Source organism: Vanellus vanellus (genome assembly GCF_965231255.1).
Source record: "Vanellus vanellus genome assembly, chromosome: 4".
Taxonomy (NCBI): domain Eukaryota; kingdom Metazoa; phylum Chordata; class Aves; order Charadriiformes; family Charadriidae; genus Vanellus; species Vanellus vanellus.
In genome coordinates, this window is record NC_138909.1 from 43,424,117 (window position 1) to 43,447,932 (window position 23,816).

Here is a 23,816-nt window from a genome sequence, read left to right on the forward strand (position 1 = left end):
ACCTGGGCGGGGGGTGGGGTGGGGTGTCGGGAGGTACCGGAGCCCTCCGGTGTGACTACGGCTCCCATGATGCCGCTGCTCTCGGTCACTTCCGCCGCGGGGCGGGGTCGGGCCGAGTCGAGCGCCCCTTCCCGGTCCCGGTCCCGGTCCCGGTGCGGCCCCGGTGCCGCCCCGCCATGGCTGTCCCCGCCGCCGAGCTGGGCGCCACCGACCGCGCCCTCTTCGCCACGGCAAGTAACGGCACCGGAGCGAACCCCGCACAGAGCGAAACACCCCTACCCCTCTCCGGGCTCCGGTTGGGACCGGGGCGGGGGCGACACCAGCGGGAACGGGGCGGGGGTCGGTGATGGCGGTCGGGGGTCTTTGGGGGGAGTCCCGAGGGTCACTTGGAGGGGTCCATGGGGAGGCCAGAGGTACATTGTGGGGGCCCCTTGCGGGGTTCCGGGAGAGGACAGGGGTCTGGGGGCGTCCTGAGTGAGGCTGCGGGGTATATGGGAGGGTCCCCATGGGTGGAGGCCAGGGGTATATGGTGGGCATCCCAGGGAAGGGCAGGGGTGCACGGCAGGGGTCCCATGGGGGCCCCAGGGGACAACAGGGTTCTATGGGGGTCCCGAGTGAGGCTGGGGGGTATATGGGGGTGTCCCCATGGGTGTCATGTGGGAGGTCAGGCGTACATGGAAAGGGTCCCACGGGGGTCCCAGGGGAGGCCACGTTGCATCACGATGACAGTGCCCGCATTGTGCAGGGCCCCTGCCCGGCGGCCACAGAGGAGGAGGAGGATGGGGACGAGGAGCTACTGGGAGCCGGGGGTCCCCGCACCTGGACCTCCCAGGAGAAGCTGCTGCACGAGGCACGGCTGAAGGCCAAGGCGAAGCGGCGGCTGCGGCGAACCTCATCCCGGGACTCCACCCGCGAGTCGCTCTCCGAGGGCGGCGAGCCTGGCCCCGAGCCCAGCAGCCCCAAGGGCCGGGCCCACGACCGCAGGTCCCGCATGGGCAAGGGCCGTGGGCTGCCCAAGAAAGGTGAGGAATGGCAGCGCCTGGCAGGGTCCCCTCCTGCGTCCCCCATGGGTCTGGGGACCTGCATGACCCCACCACTCCTGATGGAGCTGGGACCCCTCCTACGTCCTCTGTGGGGCTGGGACCCCTCCTGCGTCCCCTGCGGGGCTGGGCTCCCTCCCATTGCCCCAGGCTTAGTCCCTGCCTGGGGGTGCCCCACTGGGGGTCTCAGTGTCCCCCGCCGCTGAGACCCCACTCACCCCATGCTTGTCTGGTGCAGGTGGTGCTGGGGGCAAGGGCGTGTGGGGTGCCCCCGGTGTGGTCTATGGATACCAGGAGCCCGATGCCCGTGACCCCAACTACGATGAGGTGGCTCAGGTACGGACACCCCCCCGGCCCTGCACTGTCCCATGCCCTTGCTGGCAGTCCCTGTGGGGGGCCAGCTGGCAGCAGTGCAGGCAGGGGTGGCATTGTCCTGTCCCCGCAGGGGGACACGGTCTATGCCACTGTGGTGCCTGAGCTGGAGGAGGGGGAGCTAGAGAAGAACGTGCAGCCCATGGTGATGGAGTACTTCGAACATGGGGACACCAGCGAGGTCATGGTGCGTCAGGGAGGGAACAGGGGCCCCTTGGTGACATGGACCTTCAGGGACAGCACAGGCTTGGATGGGGCTGGGGTCCTTAGGAAGGAAATAGAGGGCTCTTGGGAACAGGACAGGCTGGTGGGGGTGAGTGTCCCTTGGGGGGGAACAGGGGACCCTCAGTGACAAGGACTCTCAGGGTTGGGGCAGGCTGGGATGGGGAAGGGTCCCTTGGGGAGGGGATGGGGGTCCGTTGCTGATGGGGACCCTTTGGGAAGGTGCATGGTCCCATGGGAAGGGAGGTCACTTGGTGGTGGGAACCATCAGGGGTGTCAGGCTGGTGTGGAGGAGAGACAGTGGGTCCCTTGGGGGTGGGGAGTGTCCCTGGGGGAGGTCTCAGTGATGTGGGCCCTCAGGCATGGGACAGACTGGGATGGGGAAGGGTCCATTGGAGAGGGCCTGGGCATCCTGTGGTGGTGGAGACCTTCATGGGGGCCCAGGCTGGTGTGGGGCAGTGTCCTGGGGGTGAGAAAGGGAGTCCCTTCGGGATGGGAGGTGTCCCTGGGGGAGGTCAGGGGTCCCCTGGGGAGGGGCTGGGGGTCCCCGGGGGCAGATGGCAGGGGGTGACATGCTGGGTGCAGGAGCTGCTGCGGGGGCTGAACCTGGGCAGCCGGCGGCATGCGGTGCCCTCACTGGCGGTGGCTCTGGCACTGGAGGGCAAGGCCAGCCACCGCGAGCTGACCTCCCGCCTGCTCTCCGACCTGGTGGGCCACGTCGTCACTCCCGAGGACATCGCCTGGGCCTTCGACAAGATGCTGCGAGACCTGCCTGACCTCATCCTCGACACCCCCGAGGCGCCCCAGGTGTCAGCAGGCATAGGGACATGGGGATGGGGACGTGCTGGAGGGGACACAGCTGTGCTGGGTTGGCCGTGGCTGTGTTGGGGGATGCTCTGAAGGGATATGGCCATGCTGGAGGGATGCTCTGAGAGGACATGGCCGTGGTGGGTTGGCCATGGCCACGTTGGGAGATGCTCTGAGGGAATGTGGCCGTGACAGGGGATGCTCCGGGATGACACAACCGTGCCGGGAAGGCCACGGCCGTGCTGGGGGATGCCTGATGGCTGCGGGGCACAGACAAATGGTGGGGCCAGGCACTGATGCTCTCTCCCCAGATGCTGGGGCAGTTCATTGCCCGGGCAGTGGCCGACCACGCACTGCCCCTGGACTTCCTGGAGCGCTACAAGGGGCGGGTGGACTGCGAGCACGCCAGGTAAGCGCCACCCCAGCCCCCGCCACTCCCCCGGCATGCCGCCCTCACCCGCCTCTCCTGCAGGGCTGCCCTTGACCGCGCCGCCGTCCTGCTCCGTATCAAGCGCGACGTCAACCGGCTGGACAATGTCTGGGGCGTGGGGGGCGGCCAGCGCCCCGTCAAGCACCTCGTCAAGGAGGTCAGTGCCCGGCTGCCCCCCAGTCCTGTCCCACACTGTGTTCCCCTGCTCCATGCCTCATCTCTGCACAGCCCCACCTCCGGTTGTGTCTCCATATGTCCCATGGAGGTCCCCCTGCCATGTCTCTCTGGATGTGACCCCAGTCATGATGTCTTCCCAGACATGTCCTCCAGTGACCACCTGCTGTCCCTGTGCCTTCCACACCCCCCACCATCCCCATGCTGTCCCCCTGTGGCACCCTCGTGTCCCCACTGTCCCCATGCCCCTGCCCCAGCTGGCTTTGTCCCCAGATGAACCTGCTGCTGCGGGAGTACCTGCTCTCCGGGGAGGTGTCGGAGGCCGAGCACTGCCTGCGGGAGCTGGAGGTGCCCCACTTCCACCACGAGCTGGTGTATGAGGTGAGGACTGGGGGTCCTGGGGGTCCCAGGGAGGGCCCCCGGTGGCTCTGCTCATGCCTGCTGCCCCCAGGCAGTGGTGATGGTGCTGGAGGGCTCTGGAGAGGGGCCAGTGGCCATGATGGTGACGCTGCTGAAGGTGCTGTGGGAAACGGGGCTGGTGACACTGGACCAGATGAACCGGGTGAGCATGGGGCAGGCACGCTGGGGCGGGGGTGGGGTGGACAGCGCACTCCCGGGGCTGACACTGCTGTGTCCCCCCCTTCCCTGTGTCCTTGACCCCCCTTAACCCTTCCAGGGCTTCCAGCGGGTGTACGAGGAGCTGGGGGACATCAGTCTGGACGTGCCGCTGGCCCACAGCCTCCTGGAGCGGCTGGTGGAGCTCTGCTTCGACCGCGGCATCATCACCAAGGCGCTGCGGGACGCCTGCCCTGCCAGGTACCAGCACCGGAGCTGGGGGGACACCGGGGGGGCAGCTGGGGCCGGGGGGAGGCAGCTCCCCTTCCCCTTTCATCCTCCTCTTCCTCTGCAGGGGCCGGAAGCGCTTCGTGAGTGAGGGTGATGGGGGACAGGTCAAGCAGTGAGCGGAACCACACCGGGGCGCTGCCGGCCATCGGCCCCCCAGCGAGATGGTGGCGAGGGGGGGGACGGGGCCTGCTGTCTGTCCGTCCCCCCGCTCCGCCATGGGGCGGGGGCGGCCGCAGCCCCCCTGGCTGCTGCCGTGTGCCCGGGACCCCCGCCCGGCTGTGGGACCGGCCAAGGGACATAATAAAGCGGCTTCTGAGGATGTGCTGAGTCCGGCCTGTGCGTGTGTTGTAGGGGGGGTGACGGGACTCGGGGGGGGTCCTTGTGCCCTCGGGGGGTCCCGGGGAGGATTGATGATGCTGTTTGCCCGCCCGCCCGCCCGCCCGCTAGGGGGCGCTGCCGCCGACGAGCCGCTCTCCTGCCGTCGCGCCGTGATGACGTCAGCGGCGCGGCCGGGGCCATGGCGGGGGAGCGGCGGCGACGCGGCGGGGAAGGGCTTCGGGAACGAACCCGGGAACGCGGAGCCCGGCGTGAACGGGAACGGGAACAGCAGCGGGGAACGGGCCGGGGGAGGACAGCGCTGGTGGTAACGGCGGCGGCGGCGGCGCTGGCGCTGGGACTGGCGGCGGCGGCGAATGAATGGAACCGGTGGAGCGCGGCCGCCCGCCTCGTTACCCCCCACCCCGCTCCCCCCGCGCTTCCCCCCGGTTCCACCGGGCCCCTCGCCTCGCCCCAACGCTTCTGGGGCACTTACCGGCCTCACGTCTACTTCGGGATGAAGACGCGCAGCCCGCGGGCTCTCGTTACCGGTGAGGGATAGGGGCGGGAGCGGGGGCAGGCCGAGCCCCCGGGGCAGGGCTGCCCCCGGTCCCGCCCGGAGAACCGAGGCTGACCCCCCCCTCCCCGCTGTCCCCAGGGCTGATGTGGCTTCAGCAAAGTGAGGGGGGAGGCAGCTTACGTCACACCTGCGAGCAGGGCGACGGCCTGTCGCGATATGGCTGGTTGATGCACGACGGGGAGAATTTCGGGGTGCAGGAGATTCGAGATGGGGACTTGTTCTTGAAAACCGAATTCGTTAAACGACCAGGAGGGGAACATGGAGGGGACTGGAGTTGGCGCATCACTGCACGGATGGAGGTGAGTGGGATGGAGGGGGCTGCATATGCCGGGAGAACAGCTGGAGCGTCAGGCAGCCCCTCCTTCCTCATGTCTCCCCCTCTCCTCTTCCTCTGTAGGGTGCAGGCGGCCCGGCCCCTCTCCTCTCCCTCTTCTTCTACATCGCCACAGATGGGCAGGGGACGCTGGAGCCGCACCTGGAGAACAGGACACGTCTGGCCGCTGTCACGGGGACAGCAGAGGAGCTGGGACGCTTCACCCTCACCTTCCTCCACCCCACTTCAGAGAGCGGGGAAGACCCCAAATATGCCAGGTGCTTTGCTGCAGCTACCCCACATTCCCCCTAGTTCCCTGTCCCTTGTCCCCTGACGTCCTTTCTCCATTCACAGCTACAACTACTTGGAGGCAGTGAGCCCAGGGCTGCACCGCCTGACCGAGGTGGTGCGGAGCAGCCTGAGCAACCGCTTCATCTTCACCGTGCCGGGGAAACCCCGCCGCCGCTTCTTCGCCGTCGACACCTTTCGGGGGCTGCCAGGGGCAGCAGGGGAGCCCCCACGTGGGCGCCTGCTGCTGCACCAGGTGACGCTGGAGCCGCCCGCTATGGTGGAGGTGACCTTCGAGTCGGGCAGTGTGGTGGACCGGCCCGTGCGTCTGGCAGGGGGGGCGATGTCGGCGGCACTGGCGCAGCACACGGCTGCCTTCGAGCAGCGCTTTGAGGAGACCTTTGGGCTGGGCCGCAAGGGCTTCCCCCCGCCACAGCGGCACTTCGCCCAAGCCGCCCTCAGCGACATGCTGGGCGGGATGGGCTACTTCCACGGGCGCTCGCTGGTGCAGTCCCCGCTGCAGGAGCACCCCATGCCTGCCCCCGAGGCCGCCCTCTTCACCGCCGTCCCCTCCCGCTCCTTCTTTCCCCGTGGCTTCCTCTGGGACGAGGGCTTCCACCAGTTGTTGCTGGCGCGCTGGGACCCAGCCCTGAGCCGTGAGGTGATCGCCCACTGGCTGGACCTGATGAACATCGAGGGCTGGATCCCGCGGGAGCAGATCCTGGGGGAGGAGGCGCGGGCCAAAGTGCCCCCCGAATTCCTCCTGCAGCACAGTGAGACGGCCAACCCCCCCACGCTGCTTCTGGCGCTGCAGCAGCTGCTGCCGTCTGCCCCCCTGCCCTACCTGCACCGCCTCTTCCCCCGCCTGCGCGCCTGGTACGACTGGTACAACCGGACGCAGGCCGGGCCCCTGCCCTTCACCTTCCGCTGGCGCGGCCGTGACCCCCAGCTCGAGCGCTTCCTCAACCCCAAAACGCTGGCCTCGGGGCTGGACGACTACCCCCGCGCCTCCCACCCCTCCACCGAGGAGCGGCACTTGGACCTGCGCTGCTGGATGGCGCTGGCCTCCCGGGTGCTGGGGGAGGTGGCCGAGCGGCTCGGGGAGCCGTCTGGGCCCTACCGGCAGATGGAGCAGGCGCTGAGCGACAACAGCCTCCTGGAGCAGCTGCACTGGGCCCAGGAGCTGGGCGCCTTTGCTGACTATGGCAACCACAGTGCGGCGGTGGGGTTGCGCTGGCAGCGGGTGGCCCCGGCAGCACCAGGGCAGCCCCCTCCGGCCCCCCAACTGGTGCGGGAGGTGCGGGAAGCCCCACAGCCCCGCTTTGTGGGGGCTCTGGGCTACGTCAGCCTCTTCCCACTGCTGCTGCAGCTCTTGCGCCCTGACTCGCCACGGCTGCCCGCAGTGCTGGATGCCATGCGTAGTGAGCGGCAGCTCTGGACACCATTTGGGCTACGCTCCCTGGCCCGCGACAGTCCCCTCTACATGAAGCACAACACCCAGCATGACCCCCCGTACTGGCGCGGCCCCATCTGGGTCAACATCAACTACCTGGCACTGCAGGCACTGCACGGCTACGCCAGCGCCAATGGGCCGCAGCAGGAACGGGCGGCGGAGATTTACCGGGAGCTGCGCCACAACCTCATGGCCAACCTGTACCGGCAGTACACCAAGAGTGGCTTCCTCTGGGAGCAGTACAGCGACAGCACTGGTCGTGGTCAGGGCTGCCATCCCTTTGCTGGTTGGTCCGCACTGGTGGTACTTGTGATGGCCGAGGACTACTAGGGCAGCTGTCCAGCCACAGTGCAGGCAGCTGCCTGTGCAGCTGGCCCTGCCTGTCTTTCTCAGGTGTGGGTGGAGGTGATGAGCCCACCTCCTCCCCCAAAATAAACCTCCACCACCATGGCCTGCCGCTGCCTGTATCCGGGGTGGGGGGGCGGGGATCATGGGTCTGTCCTGTCCTGGCTGCCCCCTTTCTCCTCCCTGTGCTGGCCATGGGGCCAGGGCAGTGTGCCCTGTGCCATGGCAAGTCCCTGTCCCACTCCCTGTGGAGGCCCAGCTCAGCCCCAGTACCACGCACCCCACACCAGTTCCCTCCCCGACCCCCACAGCAGGCACAGGGCTGCTGTACTTCCACATCTCTTTAATGGTGAGAGAACGCTACGTGAACTGCCCGTCCCCTGGCAGAGATGGGGACCCCCCAGGGGCAGCGACCCCAGCCCCGGGGCCCACAGCACCATCAGCACAGGGGGGGATGGGGCAGGTGCGGGGCCCTGGCAGCTGCAGCCCCTGGAAGCAGTTCAGAGGGGAGAGGGCTCCGGCAGGACCACACCAAGAGCAGGGCCGCCCCAGGGCCCAGCCGTGCCGCATGAGGTACCAGACATGATGGGACACAGGGTGGGAAGGGGGGGCGTCTGTCGGGGCGAGGGGCCTCCGGGGGCTCCGCAACAAGAGTCCAGACCCCGGGGACACTGCCCCAAGCTCCCAGCAGCGGTCACATGGCTGCGGGGCAGCACCAGGAACGGGAGGGAAGAGGCAGCCCCCAGCTGAAGCGCTGCCAGTCCTGCTCTGCCCCACGCTGGGTGCCCTCTGAGCAGGGGGGGGGTCACACCCACCGTACCCCCATGGCTGCTCCAAGGCGTGGGGGGGACAGAACAGGCCATAACGGCACAGCCGCGATTCAGCAGGGCAGGGCCCTTGGCACAGCCGCTTGCCCCCCACCCTGGGTACGGGCAGGGGGAGCAGGCAACGGGACAGGGCCAGGCAAGCTAGCAGGCAGCGGGGAGGGCAGGGCTTGGCCAGTGGGCGCAGGCTCAGACAGGCAGGGCAGGCGAGCCAGGCCCCTCGCTGCCCCCCTGGCCTGGCAGCCCGCAGCATGGCGGGGGCGTGGGGCCGGCCTTGACCAGGAGGTGGGTGCCCTCACCCTCACCCTCCTCCTCCTCCTGGCAGCGCCCCACCTCGATGCCTGAGTCCCCTGTCAGGCGCCGGTGCCGGAAATGCTCGCCACTGCTGCCTTCCTCCTGGGCCACTCCGCCCTCCTCTTCCTCGCCCTCCTCGATGTCGGAGCAGGGGTGGCAGTCAGCCTCAAAGAAGTCCACAGTGGAGGAGAAGAGGGTGTGCTTGTGCGGGGCCCCACGGACTGGCACCTCCTCGGGTGGCAGCTCCCAGCTGGCACCGGTGCCAGTGCTGCTGGTGCCACCCTCCTCACTAGGCGTGCTGGCGTGGCTGCGCTCTGTCTCATCCGTCACCTGCACAGAGAGCGAGGTGCTGCTGGGGGAGGTGGCGCAGCTCGACTCGCAGGAGCAGCTGGTGTAGTTCTCCGAGCTGGGCGAGAGGGTGAGGCTGCTGGAGCCCAGGCGGCTGCGGGGCCCACTCAGCTGAGCCAGGATGGCGCTGTAGGGCGGCGGCGGTGTGCTGGGGCGGTGGGCCACCTCCTCATAGGCAGGCAACTTGAAGGAAGCCAGCATCCCTGTGGAGTTGGGGTGGTGGCACAAGTCAGGGCAGCTCCCCCAGGCCCCGGGGTTGCCACTGGGCCCTGTCCCTGAAAGGGACGGACCTAGAGCATGCAGCCTGGCGTGGGGCCCCAGGGCAGAGCTGGGGGTGACGCATAGGGGGCTGGGGTTTCCCTCACTCACTGAGGTCCATCATGGAGGTGGGGTAGTTGCAGGCACCGTGGTAGGCGATGAGGTTGATCTCCCGCTGCCGCTGCTGCTGCTGCAGGCGCAGCTTGGCCCGGCGGTGCCGATAGGCGCAGCAGCAGCTGAAGAGGATGAGGATGGTCCAGAGGAGCCAGAACCCTGTGGGTAGCAGGGTAGGGTCACTCTCCCTTCGAACCCACACCCCCCACTTCCCACGGGGGGCAACGCCGCAGCCCCCGACTCCGCCGCCCCCGCACTCACACCACAGCTCGTAGTAGTAGGTGCAGCAGCCGGTCTCCCCACAGCAGTGCCCGGTCTCGCAGACGTAGGGCTGGTTGTTCACCCCCGGGCAGTACTCCCGGGCCTGCGGGCACAGCCACACCGTCACCCCGGCCCGGGGAAGGGGGCCCACGTCCAGGCCCGCCAGCAGCAGGTCCCGCCCGCCGCCGGGCCCCGCTCCCCGGCCACCCCCCCGGCCGTACCTGCTGGTGCTGCCGGCCCAGCAGCGCAGCCCAGGCCCCCTCCGCGCCGCCGCTCCCGGGCCGCTCCATGGCGCCGCCTACAGCCCGCCGCGGCCCCGCGCCGGCTCCGCCCGCTCGGCCGCCCCGGCCCCGGCCCCGGCCCCCGCCGCCCGCAGCAGCAGCCGCTGCCCCACCGCCGCTGCCGCCTCCCCCATCCCGGCCGCCCGGCCCGCCGCCGCCGCCCGGGCCGCAGCCTCCGCCGCCGCCATCACGCCCGGGCCGAAACTCCCGCCCCCTGCCGCCGCCGCCGCCCAATCCGCCGCCGCCTGGCCGCCGCCCGCCAATCGGCGCCGCCGCCGCCGCCCTGCCCCCGCCAATCGGACGCTGTCTGCCCGCACCTCACGCCCAACAACAGAGACAAAGGGACCGAGCCCCGCCCCCGACGAGATTGGCGGCCGCCGCCACCAACCGGAGGCAGAGCCCCGCCCTCCCGACCGTGACTGACGAGGACTCCGGCCAACAGCGTCCTCGTCCTGCGCCCGACGGACGGGCGCAGCCGCCCCTGGCCCGCCCCCGGGGCGGGCTCTGGGGAGAGCCTGGCCAATACGCGGCGGAGGCGCGACCCTGGCGCCTCATTGGCGGAGCGGTCGGCCAACCAGCACCGCCGTTATCCCCCCGGCAGTGCCCCAGCCAATGGGCGCTGCGGCCAGGGCGCTGCCCGGTGCCCCGCCCCCAGTACCCCCGAGTCGTACCATCACGCATTCACTTGCGGGGTGGGGAGCGTACCACAGCGCTCCCCGATGAGGGGTGGCGGGCTATCCTTCCCCCGCGTCCCGGCGGACCTACACACGGCTCCTTTACCATCAGCCTTTAATCAGCTCCGCAGCACCGGGCGGCGGCATCACCGCGGGACCCGCCCCGGGACATCACCTCCCCCCCACCCCTAACCCCCCAACCCCGGGGGCCACCCCACAGCCCCGACCCCCTCTGTCCATGGCGGAGGGGCCGTTGTTCCCCTCTCCAAGTCCCCCGGCCTAGGCCGCGGCCTCCTGCAGCTGGAGGTTCCTCCTGTAGCAGGCCAGGCTGCAGAGGGGCACGCCAGTGCGAGAGCAGGAGTAGCGCTTGTGGTTGGAGCAGCCGGACACGCCGCAGAGGACCGGGGTGGGCACGGCGGGGGCCGGGGCGGGCAGCAGAGGCAGGGCCACGCCGGCCGGGAAGGAGACGGTGATGCGGTCGATGGCGTTGCAGTAGTGGACAACGGGGCAAGGGGCCTGCTTGGCCTTGCGCTCCCGCAGCGTCTTCACCTTGGCCTTGTTGGTCTTGGTCAAGCGCTCGATGGTCTGGTTCTTGTTCTCCTCCGCCTTCTTGGCCGCCTGCAGGCGCCGCTTGCGGGCCCGCTCCTCCCGCTTCACCAGCATCTCCTCCGTCAGCTCCTTCACCTTGTAGCCCATGGGCAGCTCCAGCAGCGGCTGGCTCTGCTGCTTGTGCAGAAGGGCTTTCTGCAGGGGCACAGGGGGCACTGTCACCAGCCTGGCCAGGGCCCTTGCTGCCCTTCAGAGGGCTCCAACCCAGCCCTCTGCCAGTTCTGGGGCCTCTGCAGCACCCCATCTCACCTGAGCAGGCAGCAGAGCCAGCCCAGCATTGAGGCCAACAGCACCATGCCCCCGGCAGGCCAGGTTGCACCCCTTAGCCCTGTCCCAGATGGCTCCGTGGCCCCTTCCCCACCTGTCGGGCTGTCAGCAGGGACTCATCCACCTCCTTCTTGAGCTCCCCATTGTCGTCCAGCTCCCCCTTCTCCAGGGCATCGAGCCAGCGCTCTTCCTCTTCCTCCTCCTCCTCGCGGGCTGGGAAGCAGCTCTCTGAGTCCAGGTCTGGCAGGGGCGAGGGGTCCAGATTGCTGTCCTCATCTGGTCCGGGCACCAGGGGGTAGAAGAGTCACCGGGGACAGGGGGGGTGGGGAGGTCACACCATCCCGGGGCCAGGCCACCCCCAAAGCTGTTGATGGGGCAACTCACACGAGTCCGGGCAACAGGGCCAAGCTGCAGGAACTGTCCCTGTCCCCTCCACAGAGCACAAGGCCGCCTGTTTAGAGGGGACCAGAGCATCCCTGCAGGCTTCTCCCCCTGCTCCAGCACTCCGAGGCTCCCCACCACCCTCCCCTACAGCCAAACCCCGCCTCTGGGAGCCCCCCCCCCATCCCAGCGCTGCCCCCTGCATGGGTGCCGGTGCCCCCAGAGCTCACCCAGCCAGGCCCGGTACTGCTCGATGGGCACCCCCTCCGTGGGCTCCTCCTCCTCGTCCACCACCATCAGCGGGGAGGGCGAGCGCGGGGCTTCGGGGACCACCGTGAAGGTCGGCACGCTGCGGAGAGAGCACGGGGCAGCCTGTGAGGCTAGGATAGGGGTCAAACGGGGGGTGGGGGACACAGCCTGGCCTCAGCGAGGGTGGGACGTGGGGACAGGCATCCAAGGGAGGACCGTGCTGCCCGTGGGCAGGTGGGGGAAGAGATCGGCCGCCCCCCCCGCCCCCCCCACCTCTTGGTGCCCAGGATCTGCCCCCCCAGCTTGATCTTGAGCTTGAGCTGGGGCTTGCGCAGGCCGGCGGCGGGCTCGGGGGCCGGGGGGGGCGGCGGCCCCGCCGCCTCATGGTGGTGCTTCTTCTTGTGCTTTTTCTTGTGCTTCTTGTGCTTCTTCTTGTGGGAGCCGTGCCCGCCGCCCGCCTCGGCCTCCTCTCCTGTGAGGGAGACACAACCGTCAGTCCGGCCCGGGGACCCGCCACCGGTCCACCGGCCCCGGCGGGGGAGCGACAAGCGAGGCCGGGAGCTGCAAGTCCCCGGGCTGCCCCAGACGCGAACCGGCTTCCCGCCTCACCGTGCTCGCCGCCCTCCATCCTGCCTCGCCGCCAGGCCTTGCTCATCCGGCGCTGCCGCTGCTGGTGTCCCGCCGTGCGGGGGGAACCAATTCCGCGGCGGACCCACTTCCGCCCGGCGCGGCGGAATACACCCAATGTGGACGGGCGGGGGTGGGGTGAAGTCCGCACCGCCATCTTTGAAGTGGGCAAAGGGGAGCGCTGCCCGGGCGGAAACCGCCGCCGCCGGCCCTAAAGGGCCGGCGGCGGCGGTTTCCGCCCGGACAGCGCGCGCGCCACGGCGGCTGCCCGTGCAGCCACGGACAGGCGTGGTGGGCACGTGCGCGTGTGCACGGCCCCCGTGCAAAAGCTGGGGCGCGCGGGCGCGGCCGTGGCCGGCGTGTGGCGCGCCCATGCGTGTGGGGGCACACTCGGCAGCCGTGCCCCGGCACGTGCACACACCCCCCCACACCCTTACACACCCCCACGACCCCCCCCTCTTCCCCCACGTCCCCGCAGCTGCCTGCCATGACTCGGGCCATTGTCCCGCCCGTGCCAGGAGCCACCCGGTACCGGCCCCCGCCGCCCGCCCCGGCCCCGCTGCAGCTGCCGCCGGTCACCCCCGGTTGGCTCCTTTGCAGCCCCGCGGGTCGGGATCGGCACCTCCCGGTGTGTCCCGCCCCCCCCCCCCCCCGTGCCAGGTGCGGCAGTAGCCGGGGAGGGGTTTGCTCCGGGCTCGGAGCCGAGGGAAATTCCCACGGGAGCCGGGGAGTCCCGCGACGAGCCCCATCACCGGCACCGGCACATGATGTTTTGCCGTAACCAGCGGAGCCGGGTGACCGTGGCCCGCGGCTCAGCGCTGGAGATGGAGATCCGCCGCGGACGCTGCCGGCTCAGCCTCCTGGCCGACTCCGCGCAGGTACGGCAACCGCCACTGCCACCGGCACCGGCAACCAGGCCGCACCGGCAGCCGCTCCCCGCCTCGCTCCTGGCACCCGCCGCCCTCGTTCCGCCCGTCCTGCCCGTCCCGCCGGCAGCACTGGCCGCCACCGGCCCAGCCGGGATTTCCCGCCACGCCAGCCGGCTCTCGCCCCGGCAGAGCGGGAAGCGCCCGCGCCCCCGGCATGGCCGCCCTCGCCACCGGCAGCGTGCCAGGCCGGCGCGGCGGGACCGTGGCCTCGGCACCCCACGGCTCCTACTGCTGACTCGGGGGGGGGGGGTCTGGCCGGGGACACCAGTGCCGGCGGGGACTGGTGTGACCCAGGGGATGCTGGCACCGGACGAGGGCCGGATCCGCGCCGGGGTCCCTCGTGGGCTCCGTCGGGGCGGGGGCCCCGGGACGAGGGAGGGACACTCACTCCCACCGGGCATGTGGCACATGGCCACCGGCCGGGCACGAGGCACAGGAGGATCCCGGTGCGCTCTGGGGGGGTCCGGGCTGCCCCCGGTACCAGCTGTACACGGGGGGGTTCACCGGTGCATTCAGCGAGGGGTCCCAGTGCACATGGAGGGGGGTCCCAGTTGCCCCAGTACCGTCTGCACGTGACGGGGGTCCTGGTGCACTCGGAGCGGGGGTCCTGGTGTACTCAGAGGGGCTCCTGGTGCACATGGGGCATCCCGGTGCAGCGGGGGGGTGACACGGACATTGCAGTGCACACACGGGGGTCCCGGTGAGCACGGGGGGGTGTCCCAGTGTACTCGAGGAAGGGGGGCAGTACACGGGAGGGATCGCGGTGGACTCGGGGGGTCCGTGTGCACTCCAGGCAGGGGGTCCCGGTGCACGGGGGGGGTGTCCCGGTGCACACGGGGAGGTGCTGATACACTCTGGGACGGACGGACGGACACGTGTGTGTCCCCGTTTCTCCGGTACCAGCTGCCACATATAGGGGGGGGTCCCGGTTTCCTCGGTACCGTCTGTGCATTGTGGGGGTCCCGGTGCACACACAGGCACGGGGGGGGGGTGTCCCCCTCCGCCAGGGGGCGTCCCCCCCCACCCCCCTCCCTTACAATTTCCACCCCGGTATCCCGGAGCCGCCGTTGCCGCCGGTCCCGCCGTGGGTGGGGGCGGGCGGGGGGGCGGCCCCTGTAAGCGGAGCCGGCGGAGGAATGGCCGGGGGGAGGGTGTGGGGGGAAGGCGGGTCGGGGGCGGGCGGGCGGCCGCCGCCTTCCTGTGCGTGGCGCGGCGGAGCAGCGGAGCGGGAGCGGCGGAAGGTACCGGGGGGGGGGGGGGGACTTGTGCTGCTGCGCCCACCGGGGCCGGTAGGGGGCGGCGGCCGGCACCGGGACCGGCGGGGGGACGGATGGGGGGGAGCCCGGGGGCCCGGTAGCGGGCCCCCGGGCTCCCCCCCATCCGTCCCCCCGCCGGTCCCGCTCCTCCGTCGCTTCCCCGCACCCCGATCCGACCTCCCCCTTCTCAGCCCTGCACCCCATCCCGAGCCGATCCCGGTCCCCGGTACCCCCTGTCCCGTCCCTGCACCCCCTGTCCTGTCCCCTAAACTCCATCCCTTCCCCGCACCCCGTCTCCTGCACCCCCTGTCCCCACACCCCACCCTCTGCACCCCCGTCCTGTCCCCCGTCCCCTGAACCCCGTCCTGTGCCCCGCACCCTGTCCCCTGCGCCCCAACCCCTGCGCCCCTTGTCTCCCCCCGCACCCCATCCCCAGCACCCCTTCTCCTGTCCCCTGCACCCCGTCTTGTCGCAGCACCCCTTGTCGCCCACCCCCAGCACCCCTTCTGTCGCTTGTACATTGTCACCTGAACCCCATCCTGTCCCCTGTCCCCTGCACCCCATCCTGTCCGCAGCACCCCATCCTCTGCACCCCTTGTCCCCTTTGGGGTCCCCCGTCCCCTGCACCCCTTGTCCCATCCCTTACACCCCATCCTGTCCCCCGCACCCTCCATCCTGTCCCTGCACCCCGTCCCCCATCCCCACACCCTGTTCCTTGTCCCCCATTCCCAGCACCCCTTGTCCCTTCCCTGCACCCTGTCCCCTTCCCCAGGCCCCCCGTCCCCTGCACCCCTTGTCCCGTCCCCCGTCTCCTGCACCACTTATCCCGTTCCTGCACCCCGTCTTCTGCACCCTGTCCCCTGCACCCCTTCTCTTGTCCCTGCAACCCTTGTCCGTCCCATCCGTGCACCCCTTCTCCTGTCCTTCTCCCCCCTCCCCTGCACCCCATCCTGACCCTGCACCCCAACCCCTGCACCCCTTCTCCCATCCATGCACCCCCCCATCCCCCTCTCCCTCGCCCCCCCCAGCCGCCCCCGCTGCCCTTTCCCGCACAGTGTCCGGTTGTTCGGCGGGAGGGGGCGGCTGGTACCCGGGGGGGGGAGGGGGGGAAGGAGGAGGAGGGGGGGATGCAGCCGGTACCCGAAGGGGGGGGGCGATGAAAGGGCCCTTTTCTCTCCGCAGCCGTGGGGTGGGGGGGGCAGAAAGACGCGAATCCCGACGGCGCTGGATGCAGTGGGGTCCAACGGTGGGGAGCCGGGGTGGATGCGGGAAACGCCCCCCACCCCCCCCAGCCCCCCCAGAATAACCGGGGGGGTCCCGGTGGTCCCCATGGAGGTGGCGGGGAGGGGGCAGCGCCTTCAGATGCAGGAGAAGCTGCGGATCCTGGAAGATCTCAACATGCTCTATATCCGTCAGATCGCCATTAGCCTCCAGGTAGGAATTGGGGGACATCCCCCCCCCGCCCCGAGACCCCCCGGGACACCCCCCTCCCGGACCCCCGGACCCCGGGGTTCCCTGGGGTCCGGGGGGGTGGTCCCGGGGGTCTCAGGAAGGTGGAAAGCGCTCCCCATCGATCCCCTCCTTGGGGGGAGCATCCCCCCATATCCCACTGGGGGGGTCTCCGGGAGGATAGGGGGGGTGGACCTGAATGGGAGGGGGGGGGCCGGCAACCGGGAACTCGCCCCCCCCCACCCGCTGCTCGGGGTTATTTATAGTAGGTGGTGACGTCACTGCGGCTCCATGGGCAGGGGGCCCGGGGGGGTGCAGGCAGCGCGGGGGGTACAGGCAGCAGCCGGTACCGGAATGGAGCAGCAACCGGTACCGGCAATGAGTTGGGGGGCTGGGGGTGTCTGTGGTGCCTGGGGTGTGTGACATGTTTTGGGGGGGGCGCGTGGCAAATCTGTGGGGTACACGGTGCATCCGTGGGGCACATGGTTCCCACTATGGGGTGCATGATGTATCCGTGGGGTGTGTGGCACGTCGGGGGGTGCGTGGCAAATCTGGGGGGTGCGTGGCACATCCGTGGGGTGCATGGTGTAGTGGTGGGGCGTGCTGTTCCCCTGTGGGGTACGTGATGTATCTGACGGGTGCGTGGCTCATCCGTGGGGTGCCTGCTGTGTCTGTGGGGTGGGTGGTTCCCCCATGAGGCACATGATGTATCCGTGGGGTGCCTGGCTCTGCTGTGGGGTACATGATGTATCTGTGGGCTGCATGGCGCATCCGTGGGGTATGTGGTTTATTTATGGGGTGCATGGCTGCCCCGTGGGACACATTATATATCTGTGGGGTGTATGGCACATCTGGAGGGTGCATGGTTCCCCTGCAGGGTACATGATGTATTTGTGGGGTGCATGGTACATCTGTGGGGTGCATGGTGTGTCTGTGGGGTGCGTTGTTCCCTTGTGGGGTACACAATGTATCCGTGGGGTTTGTGGCTCCACTGTGGGGTACGTGATGTATCTGTGGGGTGTGTGGTTGCCCCATGGGACACATTATGGACTTGGGGGGTGCGTGGCATATCTGGGGGATGCATGGCAGATCCGTGGGGTCTGTGGCATATCTGTGGGGTACGTGGCTCCCCTGTGGGGTACATGATGTATTTGTGGGGGGCAGGGTACATCTGTGGGGTGCGTGGCACATTTGTGGGGGGCATGGTACATCTGTGGGGTGAGTGGCACATTTGTGGGATGCATGATGTATCTGTGGGGTGTGTGGTTTATCTGTGGGGTGTGTGGTTGCCCTGTGGGACACATGTATCTGTGGGGCATGTGGCATGTCTGCAGGATGCATGGTACATCCGTGGGGTGCGTGGTGTATTTGTGGGGTGTGCTGTTCCCCCATGGGGTACACGATGTATTTGTGGAGCACATGGCACATCTGGGGGATGCATGTTAAATCCGTGGGGTACGTGGCACATCTGTGGGGTACACATTGTATCTGTGGGGCCTGTGGTTCTCCCATGGGGTACATGCCGCTGTATCTGTGGGGCGTGTGGCACACCTGTGGGGCGCAGACTGTCGCTGTGGGGTGCATGACTCTCCTGTGGGCTGGGTTGGGGCTGTTGGGGGGCGGTGAGGCTGCAGCCCCCATGGCTGGGGGGCCGTTCTGGGGTGGTGGGACAGGGGACCCCATTGGGCAGCTGTGGGGGCCCTGAGAGGGTGACCCCAAGGAGCCAGCAGCTGCGTGGCCCTGGGGGGGCTCAGGGTGTTTATTTGGTGGCTGCAGCAAAAGCTGGTTTGGAGTGGGGGGGTGACAGAGGTGGTCACAGGGACCGGCTCCCACTGGTGGGAGCGGGGCTGTGTGGGGCTGGGGTGTCCCCCCACCCTCCTGCACTCTGTGCCGGGCGCCTGAGCTGCGCTGAGCCAGGGGTGCGTGGCTGGGAACCCCCCAGCTGGTGTGTGTGTGACTGGGACCCCCCCCCCCCCTCCAAGGAGGACATGGCTGGGACACCCCCCCCCCCCCCATGTACGTGCAGCTGGGGGGGTACATGGCCGGGACCCCTGGAGGTCTGCACCGCTGGGACCCCCCCATATGTGTGCAGCTGGGACACCCCCCCACAAAGGGATGGAGAGCTGGGGGTGGCCGGGTCACTCCGTGGTCCCCCCCGGGGGGACGTGGCATCCCCAATCCGTGGCTGGAGACACCCAAGGTGGGGAGGGACAGCCACCCCTCTCTTCCCCTGCCACCTCCATCCCTGTCCCCCCCTCCCGGCTCCCCCTGCCCCTTCTCCCGCAGGACACGGAGATCCAGCGGAAGATGGAGCGGGAGCTGCGGCTGCGGGAGGGGGCCTGCAAGCTGCTGGCCGCCTGCAGCCGGCGGGAGCAGGCGCTGGAAGCCGCCAAGAGCCTCCTGGTCTGCAACAGCCGTGTCCTGGCGTACATGGCCGAGCTGCAGCGCAGGAAAGAGGCGCAGGTGCTGCGGCGGACGGCCAGGCGGTGAGCAACTCCCGGGGGGCACATGGGGAGGGGGACGGACACAGGGAACGATGGTGGGGTGGCCGTCACAGCTTCTTTCCCCCGACCCCTTCCCCCGCCCCGCAGCCCCTCGGATGCCGGCCCCACAGATGAACGCCTGCCCTGCCGGGGCATCGTCTGCATCTCAGGTATGGTGGTGGTGGTGGTGGTGGGTGTCCCACCAAGTTTGCCCCCACCCTTCCCTCCCCCTCGGGGGCACCCAGAACCGCCATCTGCGCACCCTGCCATGGGGGGGGGGGGGTTGTCCTGGGTGCTGGCTCAGCACCCCCCCTTCATCGCCTGCCTGCCTCCCCCCACCCCAGACCTGCGCATCCCGCTGATGTGGAAGGACACAGAGTACTTCAGGAATAAGGGAGGTGAGTGGAGGTGCGGGGCTGGGGGGGGCTGTGCTTCTCCCACAACCACCCTGACACCATTCCCCTCTCCATCCCCTCAGAGCTGCACCGCTGCGCCGTCTTCTGCCTGCTGCAGCTGGGGGCCGAAATCCACGACACCCCCATGGTGCTGGTGGACCGGACCCTCACCGACATCTGCTTTGAGAGCGCCGTCCTCTTGTGAGCGGATGCACCCACCCCAGGGGGGGACATGGGACCCCTGCCCTCCCCTGCATCCCCCCGGGGGTCCCTCCCGGGGGGAGGCAGGGGAGGACAGGGGTGCCCCCCCCCCCGGGGTGACCCTGTGGCTGTGGGGTGGCACAGAGGGTCCCGGTGTGGGCATTGGGAGGGATGTCACCCCGCCCCGCCACCTCCATGGCCACCCTGTTCATCCTATGTGTGTCCTGTTCCTCCCCCCCCCCCAAAAGTTCGGAGGCCGGACCCGACTTTGAGCTGAAGGTGGAGCTGTACAGCGCGGGGCTGGCGGGGGGGGCGGCGCAGGGCAGCACCCCCAGGAAATTGGCCACCCGCCTCAGCACCTCCCTGGGACGCTCCGCCGGCAAACGGGTGCGCGCCGCCATGGATGGGGCTCCCGGCAGTCCACCAGGTAACGGGGGCACCGGCCCCCTCCTGCTGCCGGCCCCCAGCGTGCCGTGAGTACCCCATGTCGTGTCCCCCCCCGCCATCTCCCGCCATGTCCCCCTTGTTCCCGCTCCTCTCACCCACTGTCCCCTCCAGGGGTCCCAAATTCCACCTGCTGGCACATGCCGTCCTCTCCCTGGCCGAGGTGCAGGATGGCTTCCGCACCCACGACCTTGCCATTGCCAGCAACGGTGAGCGCACGCGGCATGGTGCGGCACGGCGCGGCATGGCACGGGCGATGGTGGCCTGGCAGGATGGGGCGAGAGGGGTCTGGGGACTGATGGAGGGTGAGGGGAAAGGGGTCTGGGGGTCCGGTGGGGTGGAGGACAGGTGGGTCTGGGGTCCTGGCTGGTCTGGGGGCAAGATGTGTCTAAGAGGGGATGACTGGTGAGCCTGGGAGAGGGGTCTGGGATGGGGTGGGGTGGAGAGGGGAGAGAAGGGTCCTGGTGGGGCTGGGGGAGAGTTGGGGGGTTAGTAGGGTGGGCTGGAGGGAGGGTGGGATCTGGGGGACTTGATGGGGTGAGGAGAAAGGGGTCTGGGGGGGTTCCCACTGGTTCGGGGAGAGATGAGTCTGGGGCGCCTGGCAGGGTAGGGGAGAGGGGTCCAGGGGTCCCGGCTGGTTTGAAGGGGAGAGGGGTCTGTGGGCCCAGTGTGGTGGCGAGAAGGGTCTGGGACCTTGGCATGGTGGGGGGGGGGGTGAGGCAGCTCTGGTGGGGTTGGTGGGGAGATGGGTCTGGGGTCCCGGCAGGGCAAGGAGGGGTGGGGGGGCCCATGGGTGGGGGTCCGTGCCTGGGCACCCTAGGCGAGCATGCTCCCCCAGAGGAGAGCTCCTTCTGGCTGCCCCTCTATGGCAGCATGTGCTGCCGCCTGGCTGCCCAGCCCCGCTGCATGGCCGCCCCCGTGACGAGCGGCTTCCTCCGGCTGCAGGTGAGTGCGGGATGGGGATGGGATGGGGATGGGATGGGATGGGATGGGACAGGGATGGGGACAGGGACGGGGATGGGGATGGGGACAGGAATGAAGATGGGTATGAATGGGATGGGTTGATGATGGGGACAAGGACAGGGATGGGGATGAATGGGATGGGTTGATGATGGGGACAAGGACAGGGATGGGGATGAATGGGATGGGTTGATGATGGGGACAAGGACAGGGATGGGGATGGGGACAAGGATGGAGATGGGATGGGTTGATGATGAGGACAAGGACAGGGATGGAGACGGGTGGTGGCATGAGCCTGCTGGGTCTTGGCAAGTCCCTGCTGGTGGGCTCTGAACTGCGGTGGGAATGGAGACTGAGGGATCCCCATGCTGGGGAGGGGGCTGCCCCTGTCCCCCCACACTGGGCAGGGAAGGGGTGTACTGGAGCTGGGGGTCCTGGCGGGGTTGGAGATGACCTTGGAGGGGTGGGGTGGCGTGGTCCCTGCCAGTGCCCGCCGCACTGACGGTGCCGGCTCCGCGGGCAGCAGCCGGGGGCTGAGGCACAGAGCGGAACCCGTCTGTACTGTGTCCTGCGCGGCACCGACCTCCTCTGCTACCACGACCCCGGTGAGGCCGAGGCCGGGCTGGAGCCGGCCCTCACCATCGCCGTCAACAAGGTACAACTGAGGTGGGGGGCACGGGGGGCTATGGGGACCGACTGGGCAGTGGGGGGCTGCGGGGGCTGAGGGCTTCTGCCACTGCTGCCGCAGGAGACCCGCATCCGCGCAGCAGAGCGGGAGGGGCGCGGGCAGCCCCACGGCATGGCCGTCACCAACCGGTACGGTGGCGAGGAGGTGACCCACACACTGCTGGCTGAGAGCCGGGCTGAGGCACAGCGATGGATGGAGGCCTTCTGGCAGCACTTTTACGATATGAGTGAGCATGGGCAAGACCCCCCCCCCCATCCCTGCGGTACCCCCTTCCCTGGTGGGACCCAGCCCAGTAGGACCCCCCCACCCCGGTGGGACCCCCAGTCCTCTGGGGCCCCAGCCCAGTGGGACCCCCATCCGGGCAAGGTCCCAGCCCAGCAGGATCTGCAGCATGGTGCAATCCCTGTCCCAGCGGGACCCCCATCCCAGCAGTACCTTATCCCGTTGGGACCCCTATCCCAGCAGTATGTCACCCCAGCGGGACCCCATCCCAGCGGGAACCCCATCCCACCGAGACCCCATCCTAGCAGTATCTTATCCCGTAGGGACCCTTATCCCAGCAGTATGTCACCCCAGCGGGACCCCATCCTAGCAGTATCTTATCCCATAGGGACCCCTATCCCAGTGGGGCCCTCATACCATCGAGACCCCATGCCATCGGGACCCCCATCCCAGCAGTACCCCATCTCATCGGGACCCCATCCCAGCAGTACCCCATCCCAGAAGGACCCCCATCCCAGTGCAAACCCCCATCCTGGGAGGATCCTGATCCTGGCAGGACCCTCATCCCAGTGGGACCCCCCCAACCTGGCCCCCCCAACCTAGACCCCATCCTGGTGGTGCTAATTCCCCCCCCATGCCCCCAGGCCAGTGGAAGCAGTGCTGTGATGAGCTGATGAGGATCGAGGAGCCAGCGCCACGCCGGCCGCCCGCCATGCTGCCCCGGCAGGGCTCGCTCTACCATGAGATGGGTGAGTGCCAAGGCCAGGGGGGGTCCGGGGGGGACTCTGTCTCTGTCTCCCTCCTCTCTGCTCTCGTCTAACTTGCCGCCGGGCGGCCCTGTCCTCGCCCCCCCGGCACCTCCCTAACGCTGCTGTTCTCTCCACTGCCCTTCTGTCCCCTCTCTGTCCTCCCCTACCCCCTTTCTGTGCCCTCGCCTGCCTTTCTCTGTCCCCTCTTGTTCCTCTCTGCCCCCCCCGTCTCTGTGTCCCCCCCCCCGTCTCTGTCTCTCTCCTTCCCCCCGCCCCATCTCTGGCGGCTGCAGCCCTGCCTGGCCCGGCCGTGCCCCCCTCCGCCTGCGAAGGGCTCCTGCTGCAGGATAACGCCGTCTCGGAGGAGATCCGGGCTCTGCTCTCCTCCTATTACAGTGACAGGTGACGGGTGGGGGGCTGGCAGGGTGACCCCACCATGCCACAGCCCACAGCACCACTGGGACAGCCCTGGGGATGGCCCCAGCCACGGGGCACATCCCAGCCATGGAGCACATCCCGGGCACTCCAGCCATGGGACACGTCCCATCTGCCCTGGCTCTAGGGCACATCCCAGCTCCAGGGGATGTCCCAGCTCTGGGGCACGTCTCAGCCACCTTGGCCATGGGGCACATCCCGGCTGCTGTAGCTCTGGTGCACATCCTGGCTCTAGGGCACATCCCGGCTGTCCCAGCCACGGGACATGTCCCACTTGCCCTGGCACCAGTGCACACCCCAGCTACAGGATGCATCCTGGCCATGGGCCATGTCCCATCTGTGGGGCACGGCCTGGCTGTGGGGCACGTCCCAGCCACCCCAGCCGTGGGGCACATCCCGGCTGCCTTGGCCATGGAGCATCTCCTGGCTGCCCCCTGCTCCGCTGTACATCCCGGCCATGGGGCACATCTCTGCCACGGGGCTGCCCCAGTTGGCCAGTGCTGGCTGTTGGCCGGTCCCATCCCCACGGTGCAGGATCAGGGTGGGGGTCCAGGGGCTGTGGCTGACCTCCCGCTCTTCCCCACAGCTATTGATCCGGCCGACGACATCGAGGCGGTGACGGACATCCTGACACGGCGGGCAGGGGGCCGGGCACCGGGGACCCCCCCGTGGCTCTCCCTCTTTGAGGGACCCCCCCTCCACGCCCCCCCCTCCGGCCGGGCTTGCAGCCCCAGCCCTCCCACCCGCCGCCCCTGGGGTCGTCCCCGCACCCTCTCCCTGGACGCCAAGCTCAGCACCCTGAAGGGACGGGGGTCCCGGCGGGCAGCCCCCCCCCGGCACCCCTCGCCCCCCATCTCCAGCTCCTCCAGCAGCGGCAGCAGCAGCCCGGCCACGGAGCACGACACCCCTGGCCCTCTCCAGTCCCAGGTCTGAGCCTCAGGACCCTCACGGGGGGAGATGGCACCCTCCAGCCCCCAGGGTGGCCATGGAGGGGTGACATCACCCCCCCCAGGGTGAGGAGGGGGGGAGGGTGTCAGGGGCTCCCGGCTTCTTTTCTTGGGGAGAAACTGGAAATTTTGCCACCCTGTGCCTGCAGGGAGGTGGGGGAGGGGGGGGAGCATGGGGGCAGGGTGGGCTCAGGGCTGACACTGGCCAAAGGGGTAGGGGGGCTGTTGCCCCCCACCCAAGGTGGGTGCTGGATGCTGACACACCCCCCCCCCCCCCCCACTGCAA

The 23,816-nt window shown here is 69.4% G+C and overlaps 5 protein-coding genes across 8 annotated transcripts; 3 read left to right on the top strand and 2 right to left on the bottom strand.

Moving 5' to 3' along the window:
- The first annotated feature begins 48 nt into the window (after positions 1–48).
- LOC309671149 (programmed cell death protein 4-like) lies at positions 49–4,210 on the top strand. 2 transcript variants are annotated; one of them, XM_082482337.1, is made up of 11 exons: positions 49–230; positions 746–1,022; positions 1,279–1,376; positions 1,486–1,599; positions 2,295–2,441; positions 2,753–2,850; positions 2,914–3,028; positions 3,319–3,426; positions 3,497–3,607; positions 3,722–3,861; positions 3,956–4,210. In XM_082482337.1, the coding sequence occupies exons 1-11, from the start codon at positions 177–179 to the stop codon at positions 4,005–4,007; spliced, it is 1,314 nt and encodes a 437-aa protein (XP_082338463.1). In that variant the 5' UTR covers positions 49–176; the 3' UTR covers positions 4,008–4,210. The 2 variants fall into 2 exon arrangements, with proteins under 2 accessions (XP_082338463.1, XP_082338462.1); XM_082482336.1 differs by having other exon boundaries at positions 80–230; positions 2,220–2,441.
- Positions 4,211–4,408: 198 nt separating this feature from the next.
- On the top strand, positions 4,409–7,284 carry MOGS (mannosyl-oligosaccharide glucosidase; the record flags this gene model as incomplete). Its single annotated transcript, XM_082482244.1, has 4 exons — positions 4,409–4,757; positions 4,865–5,085; positions 5,184–5,377; positions 5,454–7,284. The coding sequence occupies 4 exons, from the start codon at positions 4,409–4,411 to the stop codon at positions 7,168–7,170; spliced, it is 2,481 nt and encodes an 826-aa protein (XP_082338370.1). The 3' UTR covers positions 7,171–7,284.
- A 224-nt stretch (positions 7,285–7,508) lies between these two features.
- Positions 7,509–9,643, bottom strand: WBP1 (WW domain binding protein 1). Its single transcript, XM_082482316.1, has 4 exons — positions 9,506–9,643; positions 9,285–9,387; positions 9,021–9,182; positions 7,509–8,854 (listed from the first exon to the last, which is right to left on the bottom strand). The coding sequence occupies exons 1-4, from the start codon at positions 9,572–9,574 to the stop codon at positions 8,199–8,201; spliced, it is 990 nt and encodes a 329-aa protein (XP_082338442.1). The 5' UTR covers positions 9,575–9,643; the 3' UTR covers positions 7,509–8,198.
- An 804-nt stretch (positions 9,644–10,447) lies between these two features.
- Positions 10,448–12,453, bottom strand: INO80B (INO80 complex subunit B). Its single transcript, XM_082482075.1, has 5 exons — positions 12,355–12,453; positions 12,019–12,217; positions 11,727–11,845; positions 11,210–11,391; positions 10,448–10,983 (listed from the first exon to the last, which is right to left on the bottom strand). Exons 1-5 carry the CDS (start codon positions 12,398–12,400, stop codon positions 10,519–10,521), a joined length of 1,011 nt encoding a protein of 336 aa, XP_082338201.1. The 5' UTR covers positions 12,401–12,453; the 3' UTR covers positions 10,448–10,518.
- A 3,348-nt stretch (positions 12,454–15,801) lies between these two features.
- On the top strand, positions 15,802–23,639 carry RTKN (rhotekin; the record flags this gene model as incomplete). Of its 3 annotated transcripts, none has more annotated exons than XM_082482056.1 (12): positions 15,802–15,991; positions 18,293–18,492; positions 18,598–18,659; positions 18,834–18,887; positions 18,968–19,085; positions 19,334–19,558; positions 19,644–19,738; positions 20,368–20,474; positions 21,016–21,144; positions 21,238–21,403; positions 22,044–22,148; positions 23,170–23,639. In XM_082482056.1, the coding sequence occupies exons 1-12, from the start codon at positions 15,821–15,823 to the stop codon at positions 23,514–23,516; spliced, it is 1,779 nt and encodes a 592-aa protein (XP_082338182.1). In that variant the 5' UTR covers positions 15,802–15,820. The 3 variants fall into 3 exon arrangements, with proteins under 3 accessions (XP_082338182.1, XP_082338183.1, XP_082338181.1); XM_082482057.1 differs by lacking the exon at positions 23,170–23,639 and adding an exon at positions 22,442–22,554 and having other exon boundaries at positions 21,013–21,144; XM_082482055.1 differs by having other exon boundaries at positions 15,882–15,991; positions 21,013–21,144.
- Between the last annotated feature and the right edge of the window lie 177 nt (positions 23,640–23,816).